Raw genomic sequence first — 11,988 nt, forward strand, 5'->3', positions numbered from 1 at the left:
CGCAGTCTCAGGAGCCGCACCGCCCTCCTCCCTCACCCACCTCTCTTGTCCTGGGGATCAGAGTCCAGGCTAATCATTGACGGGCGTCCTCCTTCCACGCACCCGAAGAGCCTGAGGTCTGAGGACACAGACAAGCCCAAGCAGGTCAAGTGAATGCATGGCGTCCCCTCCGTGGCGCTCCCGCCTGCCCCTGCCCTACCGCGTCCTGCGCCGCACACCTCGCCAGGCGCCGTCCTCCTGACCTTCTCCTCGAAGATTTGCTGGGGCTCACCGGCCGCTCGCCGGCTGCTCCCCCCTTCCCACCACCGCCACCGCGATGACCCGCTCTTCCTCGGCCCACGCTGCCCTCGCCCTCCTGGCTCTGTTGCGCTGCGCCGGCCTCGGGGCGCCCGCTGGCCGGGGCAGGGAGGTGTGGAGGTGGCCGGCCCCGGGTTCGGGATCCGTCAACGAGACTGAGCTGTTTCTCCATGCCACCTTCCCACCGGGATTCCTGTGGGGCACCGGGAGCTCCGCCTTCCAGACCGAGGGTGCCTGGGACCAGGAGGGGAAAGGCCCCTCCATCTGGGACAACTTCACCCGGTCCCGCGCCGGCTCCGCGGGGCCCACCGCTGACACCGCCAGCGCCAGCTACCAGCGCTGGAAGGAGGATGTGGCCGCACTCAAGCTCCTGGGGGTGCACTACTACTCTTTCTCGCTCTCCTGGCCTCGACTGTTCCCCGACGGGGACGCCCCGGGGACCCCGAACCCAGCCGGGGTGGCCCACTACAGCCGGCTCATCGATCACCTGCGGCGGGAGGGAATCGAACCTGTGGTCACCCTCTACCACTGGGACCTCCCCCTCGCCCTGCAGGAGCAGTACGGCGGCTGGCTGAACGACACCCTGGTAGACGTGTTCGACCGTTACGCCGCGTTCTGCTTCCGCACCTACGGGGAGCGGGTGCGCTACTGGGTCACCATACACAACCCGTACCTGGTGGCCTGGCACGGCTACAGGACCGGCCTGCACGCTCCAGGAGAGACAGAGAGCCCCGCAGCCGCCTTCGCCGTGGCCCACAATTTAATCAAGGTGGGTTCATAACGCTCTTCCTTAACGGTCATTTTAGCGATTTATTTACTGAGCCCAATTACACTGTTAAGCTGCTCACACCGATTTACCCATTTATACAGCAGGATAATTATCTGAGGAGCATTTCAGGGTAAGTACCTTGCTCAGGGGGGTACTACAGCCGGAGTGGGGATTCAGATCTGCGTCCTTAGGGTTCAAAGGCAGCAGCTTCAACCGCTGCAGCACCTGCTGCCAGGTCATAGTATTCAGTTTGATCCCACTATAATCTCACATTAATATTTCACATTCATTCGTTTATTTTGGAAACGCTATAGAAAGCAGATTAAAAGGTGCCTTTCAGAACACATCAGGAGCTTTATCCACAGCCATTTACAATTCTCTTTTTCTGGAATCTCTGATCACATCGCGTTTCGTTTCATGTTTCTCCAATTCATCATTTCCCATATTTCTATTAGACTGTATAATAACATCGCTACGAAGTTATGTGACAAACTATATTTTTGGTTGCGGTCAAAATCCTATGAAGACTTCCTTTCTGTAGGAGAATTTTTTTTTGCAAATGAGGAGCGTTTTTATGCTTTGGATGTAACAGCCCGGACAGGAAGTGGCGGGAATCCTGTGCTTCTGTGACATCCCACGATCTGTGCGATAAAGAGATCCATCGACTGGTAGCATGGACACCGCAGCTGCGTACCTCAGCGGTCAGCTAAGGGTTAATTCGTTTTGTTCTGACAAGTACAACATCAGGCGGCGCAGTGCTAAGAGTCGTTCGAATCCCACCTCCTGCTGTAGGACCCTTGATCAAGGTACTTGGCCTGAGACAGTAAAAATGACCCTGCTGTAAGAACGGATAAATAATGACACGAAATGTCAAACTGTACTTTCTTTAAAACGCCAAACTTACGCTGAACCTTTTATTTTGTTTGTAACGATAGAAACATTTTCCACATTGTCGGTATTTCTTAAAAAAGCAAAGTCGTTCTGGAGGTCGAAGTTCTGTCTGTAAGGAGGCTGTTGGAGACCAGACGTGCACCAGCACCCAGACTGATTTGCTAATCAATACTGATATTAATATCAATTACTGCGCACAAAGGAGCTCAGTATGATGCTTCATACGGCTCTCGTGTGCTTCCCATGTCTTGTCATCCAAATACGAACGAGCAGCATTCATCCATCCGTCCATTGTCGTTCAGTGCTTGTCCTGGTCTGGGTCGCGGGGGTCCAGAGCCTATCCTGGAATCGCAGGGTAGACAGTCAATATTTTTCTTGTAAATACAGTTGGTGGTATAGTGGTTAGCGGTACTGCTTTTGGATCCAAGGTTGCAGGTTCGATCCGCACCTCTGGCTGTAGTACCCTTGAGCAAGGTACTTGCCCTAAATTGCTCCAGTAAAATTACCCACCTGTACAAATGAGTAAATAATCGTAAGCTTGTAACCTTAATATTATAAGCTGGTTTGGAGGAAACGTTCAGCTAGGTGAATACATGTAAAGGACAGTTTCCAGCAAATACGGCATTTTGAGTTTGTCGGGTCTCAGGTCCGCTTCCCTAACCACCACCACCACATCACCTGCTCTCCTGGAGAAAACATCTCGCTGCCATTTGTTGTCGACGCTCTTTGGGCTTTAAAATGCGATATTGTTTTTCGTCGAACACCGTTTCCAGCAGCGATGTGCTCTGCTTGCAGGCCCACGCCAAAGCGTGGCACACGTATGACCGCTGGTTCCGTGCCCGTCAGAGGGGTCGCGTGTCCATCGCCCTGGGCACTCACTGGATGGAGCCCCTTCGGGGCCAAGCATCGCAGGCCAACGTGGACCGGTGCCAGGAGTCCCTGGAGGCTGTGCTGGGCTGGTTCGCGGAGCCCATCCACGGGACAGGGACGTACCCCGCAAGCCTGAGGCAGAGCCGCTCCGGACTCCTCCCAGAGCTCACCGACGCAGAGAAGCAGCAGATCAGGGGCACGGCGGACTTCTTCGCCCTGTCGTTCGGACCCAACAACCTACGTCTCGGCAGGATCCTCTCCCGCTTCGGCCAGCAGGTCTCGCTGGACCTGCGACGGTTGCTGAACTGGATCAGGCTGGAGTACGACGACCCGGCCGTCTTCGTCGCCGAGAACGGCTGGTTTTCCGACGCGGCCGTGGGCACGGAGGACACGGTGGCCATTTACTTAATGAAGAAGTTCATCAACCAGGTCCTGCAAGGTGAGGCCGTCACACAGAAGCCGTCGAGCGTCCCCGTTCTCGCTTTGCCCGAGTGTTCCGTGAAGCCTCTCGTGAGAAGTTTGACAAAACGATAATGGGCCGCGTGTCAAACGAAAGGCACTTCTGTGCGCCGAGCGCGGGGGAGGCCCAGTGCAGCAGTCCTCTTTGCGTGAATATTGATGCGGAATGCATCCCTTATAAAAGCCGCCAAAGTGGGCCACTTCCCTAAAGTATTGCCTCCTCCTTTTCGAGGTGGATGGATGCTGTTTCATGTTTTGTCACTTCTAGCCATCATCCACGACGGCGTCCGGGTCATCGGCTACACCGCGTGGTCCCTGGTTGACGGCTTCGAGTGGAACTATGGCTACGGCGTCAGGAGGGGCCTTTTCTACGTGGACTTCGGCGAGCCGAGCAGAAGCAGGCTGCCCAAGACGTCTGCGTTCTTCTACAAGCAGGTCATCTCGAACCACGGCTTTCCTGACGGCGACAAGAGCCTGGAGGTCCGGGGCCAGTTCCCCTGCGGCTTCCACTGGGGGGTGTCCGACTCCACCCTGCAGGTATAAAGAGAGCGGCAGAGAGACACGTTGTTATTTCTTTCATATAGTACATAAAACATTATATAGACAGTATGTATATATATATATATAAAAAACAAAGTTTCAATAATAATAGTATTGTTTACTGTGACTTTGTTTTATTTTAACCTTCCACTTTAATCTAATAATAATAATAATAATTTTGTAGAAATTTTACATGTAAATAAAACCCAGCAAAACTTTTTTTTTTTTTAAATTTTGAAAAGAAATTGAGAGAGTTGGAAAGCGAGAGACATTACTTTTTTTTACCATTTTAAATTTTTAAAAAATAATTTTGTGTAGACAACAGTTCAACCATTGCTTTGCCAGTACAAGGTTTTGAGAGCTGGTTATGCCAATAAAGGACATCATTAATACTAATAAAATTAATAACACCGAAATAGTGAGAACAAAATATCCAGATTAATAACTACATTCAGCTGTAAGACACTTTGGGTATGAGAGGAGGCTCAGCAGGACTTGAGGAGAAATGCGAGAGAAAGAAAGTAGCGTACGCTGATTTATTGCAGCGGATGAATTGTGAAGAATTATGAATTATGTCTCTATCGCTGTGGGTTCGAGGACTATTTAAACCTCGAGCCATCAGCGATGTAAGAGCTGTCGGGCGGAGGTTCGATAGTGAAGGCCGTGTGTGAGCGCTGTTCACTGACACCCGGTTGCTGTCGTCTCGCAGGTGCATTTCAGCCCCTTCTCTCCACAATTCACAGACCCCAAGCTGTACAGATGGAACCTGACAGGGGACGGGGCCCTCAGGCCGGTGCCGGGGGTGCAGCTGGAGACCCGCGCTGCCCAGTGCACCGATTTCCTGGCCATCCAGAAACACGTCCGTCTGCTGGAGGCTGCAGGCGTCGACCACTACCGCTTTGCCCTCAACTGGACCCTCATCCTACCGCGGGGTGACCTCTCGGTCATCAACACGGAGGCCTTGCGCTACTACCGCTGCATGGCCCAGGAGCTCCAGAAAAGGAGTATTAAGAGCATGGTGACGCTCTACTATCCTACCCATCATGCCCCGCTGCTGGGCTTGCCCGCGTCCGTCCACAGCGGGGGCGGGTGGCTCAACCGCAGCACCGTGGAGGCGTTCCGCGAGTATGCGGAGCTGTGCTTCAGAGAGCTCGGCCCTTGGGTGCCCTTTTGGATCACGGTCAATGAACCCAACCGCCTCAGTCAGGCCTACGACGGCAGCGACCCTTATCTGGCTGCCCACCATCTCATCCTGGCCCACGTGGCCGCCTGGCGCCTATACGACAGGGAGTTCCGCCGCCAGCAGGGGGCGCTGGTTTCCTTCTCCCTGCACGCAGACTGGGCCGAGGCAGCCAACCCCTTCGTGGAGAGCCACCGCGTGGCGGCCGAGCGCTTCCTGCTCTTCGAGCTCGCCTGCTTCCTGGATCCCCTGCTGGGGGCGTGGCGAGCGGCGGCTGAGGAAGGAGGCGACTACCCCGAGGAGGTGCGGGAGCACCTGCAGGAGAGGAGGCGCCAGGGCCTCTCCCGTCGCTCCCTCCCGCGCTTCACCAAGGACGAGAAACGGGAGGCTCGTGGCGCGCTGGACTTCGTCGCTGTCAATCACTTCACCACACGCCTGGTGTCGCAGCGCCGCTCCAACAGCACCCCCCAGCGGGGCCCAGACCACGACTGCCAGCTGCTCTCGGACCCCACGTGGCCCTCCTCCCCCTTGGGCCAGTCCCTGGTGCCCTGGGGCCTCCGCCGGGTGCTCCGTTGGCTGAGGAAGCGATACGGGGACCCTGCGGTCATCGTCACGGCCACCGGAGTGGACGACCGCGCCCTCAGAGACGACCGGCTCAGGCAGTTCTACCTCAGGAGCTACCTGCAGGAGGCGCTAAAGGGTAACTTCATATTTTCTCGGGACATAAAGAAACGTTGCAACCCCACCTAATTTTTTTAGCTGATGCAACTTATCACGATTCACCCATTTATACAGCAGAGTCATTTTTACTTCATTAATTGTCACCAAGTATCTTGCTCAAAGGCACTACAGCAGGAGGTGGGATTCAAACCAGAAACCTTCAGCGTGTAAGGCAGTGACTCTAACCACTACGCCACCTCCTGGCCGGTGTTGGTGGGTTCAGGGTGTTCGCCTTCAACCGCTGCTCAGGCGAAAAGTGTCTATGATCTTGTGATGTGTTGACTATGTGAGACAGGAAGCTGTGCAGTTGTTCTTCATAAAGCAAATTTATGGAGAACCTTTGAAATCATAAACATCGCTGCACCCTGGACCAACTGCCTTTACCACACTGTTTTACCACACTTGCAGCATCTGTAGTTAATGTGCCCCAAACACATTTTACACCTGAGTAGGGCTCTTCAGAGGTGGTTAAGGCTTTGACTGAGACAGGAGCCAATCACTTTGGGACATTTGTTGATTTATCTGATGCTTTTCTCCAGAGTGACTTACAGAGTTCATCAACCTACAATTATTTACCCATTTAAGAGTTGGGTAATTTTACTGGAGCAGTTTTAGAGGAAGTACCTTGCTTAAGGGTACTATAGCCAGAGGTAGGAATCAAACCTGCAACCTTCGGGTCTTGAGGCAGGAGCTCTAAGTGCTACACTCCCAGCTGTCTCTCATACAGTGGTTCATGAGACTTTCTGCCCTCCTGGCTCTAGGTTGCACCTACGACACTGGTCTTGTGACAGTAATAGACGCTGTCAGCAATGTCCCCTGAGAAGGTCAGAATAGCAACCTTCCCTTCCTGCAGATGTTTATTCCTTATTGCTGGTCCATCCAGTTCTTGAAGTGCTACTCTGCAAGAGCAGCTGTGTCAGCATCTCACCAAGTCATGTGGCAACTGAGGACATGATCTTCAACATGCAGGGAACCTTCTGTTGTACCCTTGAGAAACACATGTAAACAGTCTATGGAAGACTCCCTGTGTGAAGGTTGCAGATTCAAGGCTTACGCTGTTGTCGGTCTCCACTTACACAAACGTGGAGGAGTAAATAGTGCAGACAATGGCACAGGACACAGACATCACACACACTGGCTAAAACCACTTGTCCTGAGCAGGGTCGCAGCAAAGCGGAACCTAACCCAACACAGGGCGCAAGGCTGGAGGGGGAGGGGACACCCCCAGACGGGATGCCAGTCCATCACAAGGCACCGCAAGCAGGGCTCAAACCCCAGACCTGCCAGAGAGCAGGACCCGGCCAAACCCACTGTGCCACCGCACCCCCTGGACACAGACGTGAGAGTGGAAATATTAGAAGGGCAGAAATTAGAGAGACAGACGTCCAGTGTGACAGTGGAGATAGTACAGTAGTGGGTGGGTGTCACACAGTGGGTGGTCAGCTGTGTTGGTCAGTTGGTGATCAATGGGTGGAGATCAGTGGGTAAGTGGTCAATGGGTGGTGGTTAGTTAGCAGCGGATGGTGATGAATAGGTAGGTGGTCAGTGGGTGTCAATCAGCGGGTGGCGGTCGGTCCGTGTACTGTCCGGAATTTCGTGCTGAAAGCTGCCCCTGAGCCTCGTGGTGTTGAATGACATAAGGTGGCTCAGCAAAGTTCCTCTTCTTCTTGACCTGCAGCACATCAGATGGATGGCGTCAATATCAAGGGCTTCTACCTGTGGAACCTTCAGGACCGACACCATGCGCAGTTCGGCCTCTTCACATCCTCCCAGTTCCAGTCCGGCGCCAAGGCCTCCGTTGCCTCGTACCGGGAAATAATAGCCAACAGGGGCTTCCCGGCGGAAGGGCGGGGGAGGCAGTGTCAGGCGGCCGATGCCCAGGAGGGGTGTGTGCTGTGTGGGAAGGTGCTGGAAAACCGAGCCCTCGTCTTCTTCGGAACCTGCCTCCTCCTCACCTTCACCATGCTCACAGCGGTAGCCGTCACAGCCGTGAAGAGGAAGAGGAAGAGGACGCAACCTCGCACTGCGCCTAACAGACGTGCCAGGCACAGGTGGGACAGAGTGCCCTTGCACCACCTGCTTCACCGTTTTCATGACAACTGTTTGTAGCTGCAAAAAATGGAAGGGTTTTCCACTTTCATTATAGCGGATATTACATGGACAGTGATCAATAGAACACAAGTTCTTGTCTTACCACCTTTTATAAGAGAACAGCAAGTAACATGCGAATGATTAAATTGAAAATGTAACAGCAGAAGCATGACAAGATATACGTTTAATAGTTTTTAAAAAGCAGTGTAAATAAAAGGCCCACAACTGAAATCCAGTTGTACAAAGTCTTTCTCCCTCATAATATGGACTGCAAGCAGAAACACGGTTAGCAAACTCTCAGTAACGCACGACTGTCCCGACGTCATGGGGTTTGCCTTCCCAAACGAGATAATATTGGGGCTCGCTCACCTATCAATGTGACCACTTTGTGCTTTTTAAATGGGAGTGTTTTAGTTCGATAAATGACATTAAAATGGACCATTTACAGCTGCTGCTTCATTTTAAGCAATCAGAACTGTATATACCTATGTGAAGTGTTTGTGATGTGAAATGGTTTTAATAAAATACTGCACTTGTTTCTAGTGGAATATCATTTCACTGCAGCTATAGGGTAAATCAAAGCCATTGCATGAAATAAATCTGTGTGTCTCACTCACACACATGTGGTATGTGATATATATATATACAAAGTATAGATATGTATATGTGATACACATATACATCCTGTGGGGGGTGTGGCGGCGCGGTGGGTTTGGCCAGGTCCTGTTGTCTAGTGGGCCTGGGGTTTGAGTCCTGCTTGGGGTGCCTTGTGATGGACTGGCATCCCGTCCTGGGTGTGTCCCTTGCGCCCTGCGTTACCAACTTAGGCTCCAGCTTGCTGCAACCCCGCTCGGGACAAGCGGTTATAGCAAAAGTGTGTGTGTGTGTGTGTGTGTGTGATATACATCCTTATATATACACACACACACACACACACACACACACACCCTTATAATATATATAGTATATATAAGAAAAAATGAAAATATGTAAAAGAAAGCATTTGCAGGTAAAGGATATATATATATAGTTATAAAGATATATATATTTAGATAAGATATATATATCGTCTACCTGCAAAAGCTTTCTTCTACACCATAGAGAGCAGTTTGGAAGCGGTTCATCTCGTTGCTTTATTCCAATTCTGTCATGTGTCCTCCCGCTCACCAGGGGCAGTAAACTAATTCAACCTAATTCAACTCCGGAAAAAGAAAAAAAAAAAAAAAAACTAAACATGTGAAAACAGGAAGTTGCTCCACACTTCCTTTTGTTCCAAGGATGCAATACCGAATTCAGACAGAAGAGGGGGTAAAGATGTCAGAAATACTGAGAGGGACCCGGTTCTCAACTGTTTCCAAATGCCTTCAGTCAAATAAAGGGCTTTGACACATTTTGCACTTCTGTGTCCAAAGACAATGCGTTTCATGTTCCTAATCCTTTTCAAATTATTTTTAATGACTGACAACAGTCTGATATGTAAGCTGAAGGTTGTTGGTTCGAGGCCCGTTGTGCCCTCGATTGCTGTGATATCCCTAATGATGATATTTATCCTAATTGCTCCAGTAAAAATGTGTCAAATACTGTAAACAGCTTTGGATTAGATCACAAGCTGAGCAAATAACAGACAATAATGACTGAACCTTTCAGAGTATGATGTTTAAGGCTGCTGCCTTACATTGTGAGGGTTGTTGGCTCAAATTCCAATATAATCATGATGAAAGTGCTTACGCAGACTTGATACAGTTACAATACCCTGCTCTATAAATAAGTAAAAATTTGTTGGGCAATTGGTAGTGTACTGGTAAGAAAAACTGTTTGGACCCAAGTTGCAGGTTCAAATCCCCTAGTAATTTAATATTACAAGTTGCTCTGGAGGAAAGTGTCAGCTAAATGAAGTGGGCTAGTCATTCACTACTACATATTATGAAGCTGAGGAAGAGGCAGTCCTGGTGTCTCTGTCAGAACCGAGAGTGGAATGAGACACAATCACCTACCTGATAGACCATCAGGATGACACCGTGCACTTTGGGATTTACCTGTTCAACTGTACTGCTATCATTGTTGCAATGTTTCAAATGTTTAAAATGCCTGCCTTTAAAATACTCGTTAGTCAATAGTAATTTTTCAGCTTAAATCCACAATAAACGCTAAACCCATTTGTTTGCGAGAAGCAGGACACATCCTTGACATTCCCATACAGAATAACTGAATCCGGTACGGTTCTTCCCGGGCCTGTGGGGGTGTAGCAGTAGCGGGCGCCTGTGTTCCCACAACCACCTCACCTTGACACGAGTTACCCACAGCGAGCGTAAACCTGCGTGGTGTGTTAAGCTTGGGAAAACTGACAGAGGTCATTAGTACTGAGTGTGTCATTCAAAGATTAGGCGTGTGTAACAACCAGTGTGTGTTAATCATCACTGGGGTGGGGAGTAAAACTGAGTAACTGAAACACTTTTTTGGTAGAAAGTGTAACTTCACCTTTACAAGTAAGAAAATCATAACACGGTGTGTTCCATTAGCAGAATACTTCTGAAACAACCATAAGAGGTCGGTCAGAAGGCAACGAATTCAAAGCGCTATAACACCGTCAGACGCTTCTGATTTATTTCCACTTGGAAAGTATGAAAGTGTAAATAAAATTTACTGACATAAAAATGGTCCTTTAAAAACTCTGTGACACAACGAGTGGGCCTATAAACTTGGATAACAGCAAATCTGGACAACAACATCCATCCAATTTCTATAACTGCTGGTCTTAAGCAGGGTCATGGTGAACCGGAGCCTATTCCGGAAGCATCGGGCACATGATTGCAGGTGGTAAACCCTGGACGGGATGCCAGTCGATCACAGGGAAGCTACACACACACAAAAAACAATTTTAGTGTCACCAATCCACCTGAATTGCATGCCTTTGGACTGTGGGAGGAAACCAGAGCATCTGCAGAAAACCCACACAGACATATAAACTCAGCATATGCTGAGGGGGGATGGAACCCACATTCTCTCACACCACCAAGGCACTGTGAGACAGCACTGCGTCTAACTCCAGCACCGCACCAACACCGACAGTTACCATAATTACTATAATTCACATCCTACCATGTCTTTCACTCTGCAAACTACACAGACATTACATTTCGTCTATGACAATACCAATTACTGTTCGGTATTCCTGTACTTAATTCTTCCCAGCACAATTACAATCCCAGTCAATCATAACCATTGATTAAGAACATATAATATCAGAACTAAAATGGCAGATTCAGTACCCTGGTTATGATTATTAAGTAATTAATCTAGGTTTTTTTCCTCAAACACAACCTACAAAGTTAAGCTTCTTACAATAATTTATTAGCAACTGAAAACTGCATAGTGTCCAAGTGTTTTGCTGTGAAAGACATAAGCAGTAATCTTGTGTGGCTGTGTTTTCAGGCAGTAGGGACAGCTGCTAGTGTGCTGGTTATAGCTACTGACTTAGACTCCATGGGTGTAGGTTCGAATCCCACATCCAGCTAGAGTACCCTGGCCTGGCCAGTAAAATACTTACCCTACATTGCTCCAGTAAAATTAACTAATTGTATGAATGGATAAGTAATTATAAAGTGTTCAACATTGTAGCTTTGGAGGAAAGTACCAGGAAACAAGTAAATGTTATGTTGTACCAGACACAGCATTATTTTCTGAGGGGGCACGAGACGTCCTTTGCTTCCTCATAAAAAAAGCTGTTAGATGTGCGTAGTTTTAGAACTATAGTCTATTATCAACATTTTGGTGTTATCATTGCCATCCATGAAAACACATTCAATTTTTGCATTTTAATTAATTTTAGATTATTAAATTCTTTTCCTGAATCAGTGTGCGTCTACGAAATACTGACGTGACCCTCAGGAAATCCACCTCACGGACGGAATACAATCTCTGTTGAGCCTGAAACACATGTGCTAAGTACTATATTTAAGATCTAATTTATCCGGACGCAAGTGTTTTTTTCTTTCAAATAAAAAAATACCTTTTTGAGTATGAACTTAAGTGGATGCAGGACAGACGGCAACTTCATGTAAATCCGGAAAAATACGCACATGTCACGCGCCGCAGGGAAGTAACACCGAAGCTCCCCGGGAAACGGCGGGGTCACGTGACCCACGCGCTGTAACACGCAGGCAGCGCGCGA

The 11,988-nt window shown here is 49.4% G+C and overlaps 1 protein-coding gene across 1 annotated transcript; it reads left to right on the forward strand.

Moving 5' to 3' along the window:
* The first annotated feature begins 316 nt into the window (after positions 1-316).
* klb (klotho beta) lies at positions 317-8,343 on the forward strand. The gene is made up of 5 exons (XM_018746181.2): positions 317-1,066; positions 2,753-3,266; positions 3,555-3,823; positions 4,536-5,706; positions 7,405-8,343. The coding sequence occupies exons 1-5, from the start codon at positions 317-319 to the stop codon at positions 7,833-7,835; spliced, it is 3,135 nt and encodes a 1,044-aa protein (XP_018601697.2). The 3' UTR covers positions 7,836-8,343.
* Positions 8,344-11,988: the final 3,645 nt, after the last annotated feature.

This window comes from Scleropages formosus, chromosome 5, assembly GCF_900964775.1.
Source record: "Scleropages formosus chromosome 5, fSclFor1.1, whole genome shotgun sequence".
NCBI classification, from domain to species: Eukaryota; Metazoa; Chordata; class Actinopteri; order Osteoglossiformes; family Osteoglossidae; genus Scleropages; species Scleropages formosus.

Excerpts from the sequence above, each read along its gene's own strand:
- klb (XM_018746181.2), top strand. The coding sequence starts at position 317 with ATGACCCGCTCTTCCTCGGCCCACGCTGCCCTCGCCCTCCTGGCTCTG. Across the intron at positions 1,067-2,752 it reads TGGCCCACAATTTAATCAAG|GCCCACGCCAAAGCGTGGCA; the intron begins GTGGGTTCATAA and ends CTCTGCTTGCAG. Across the intron at positions 5,707-7,404 it reads CCTGCAGGAGGCGCTAAAGG|CACATCAGATGGATGGCGTC; the intron begins GTAACTTCATAT and ends CTTGACCTGCAG.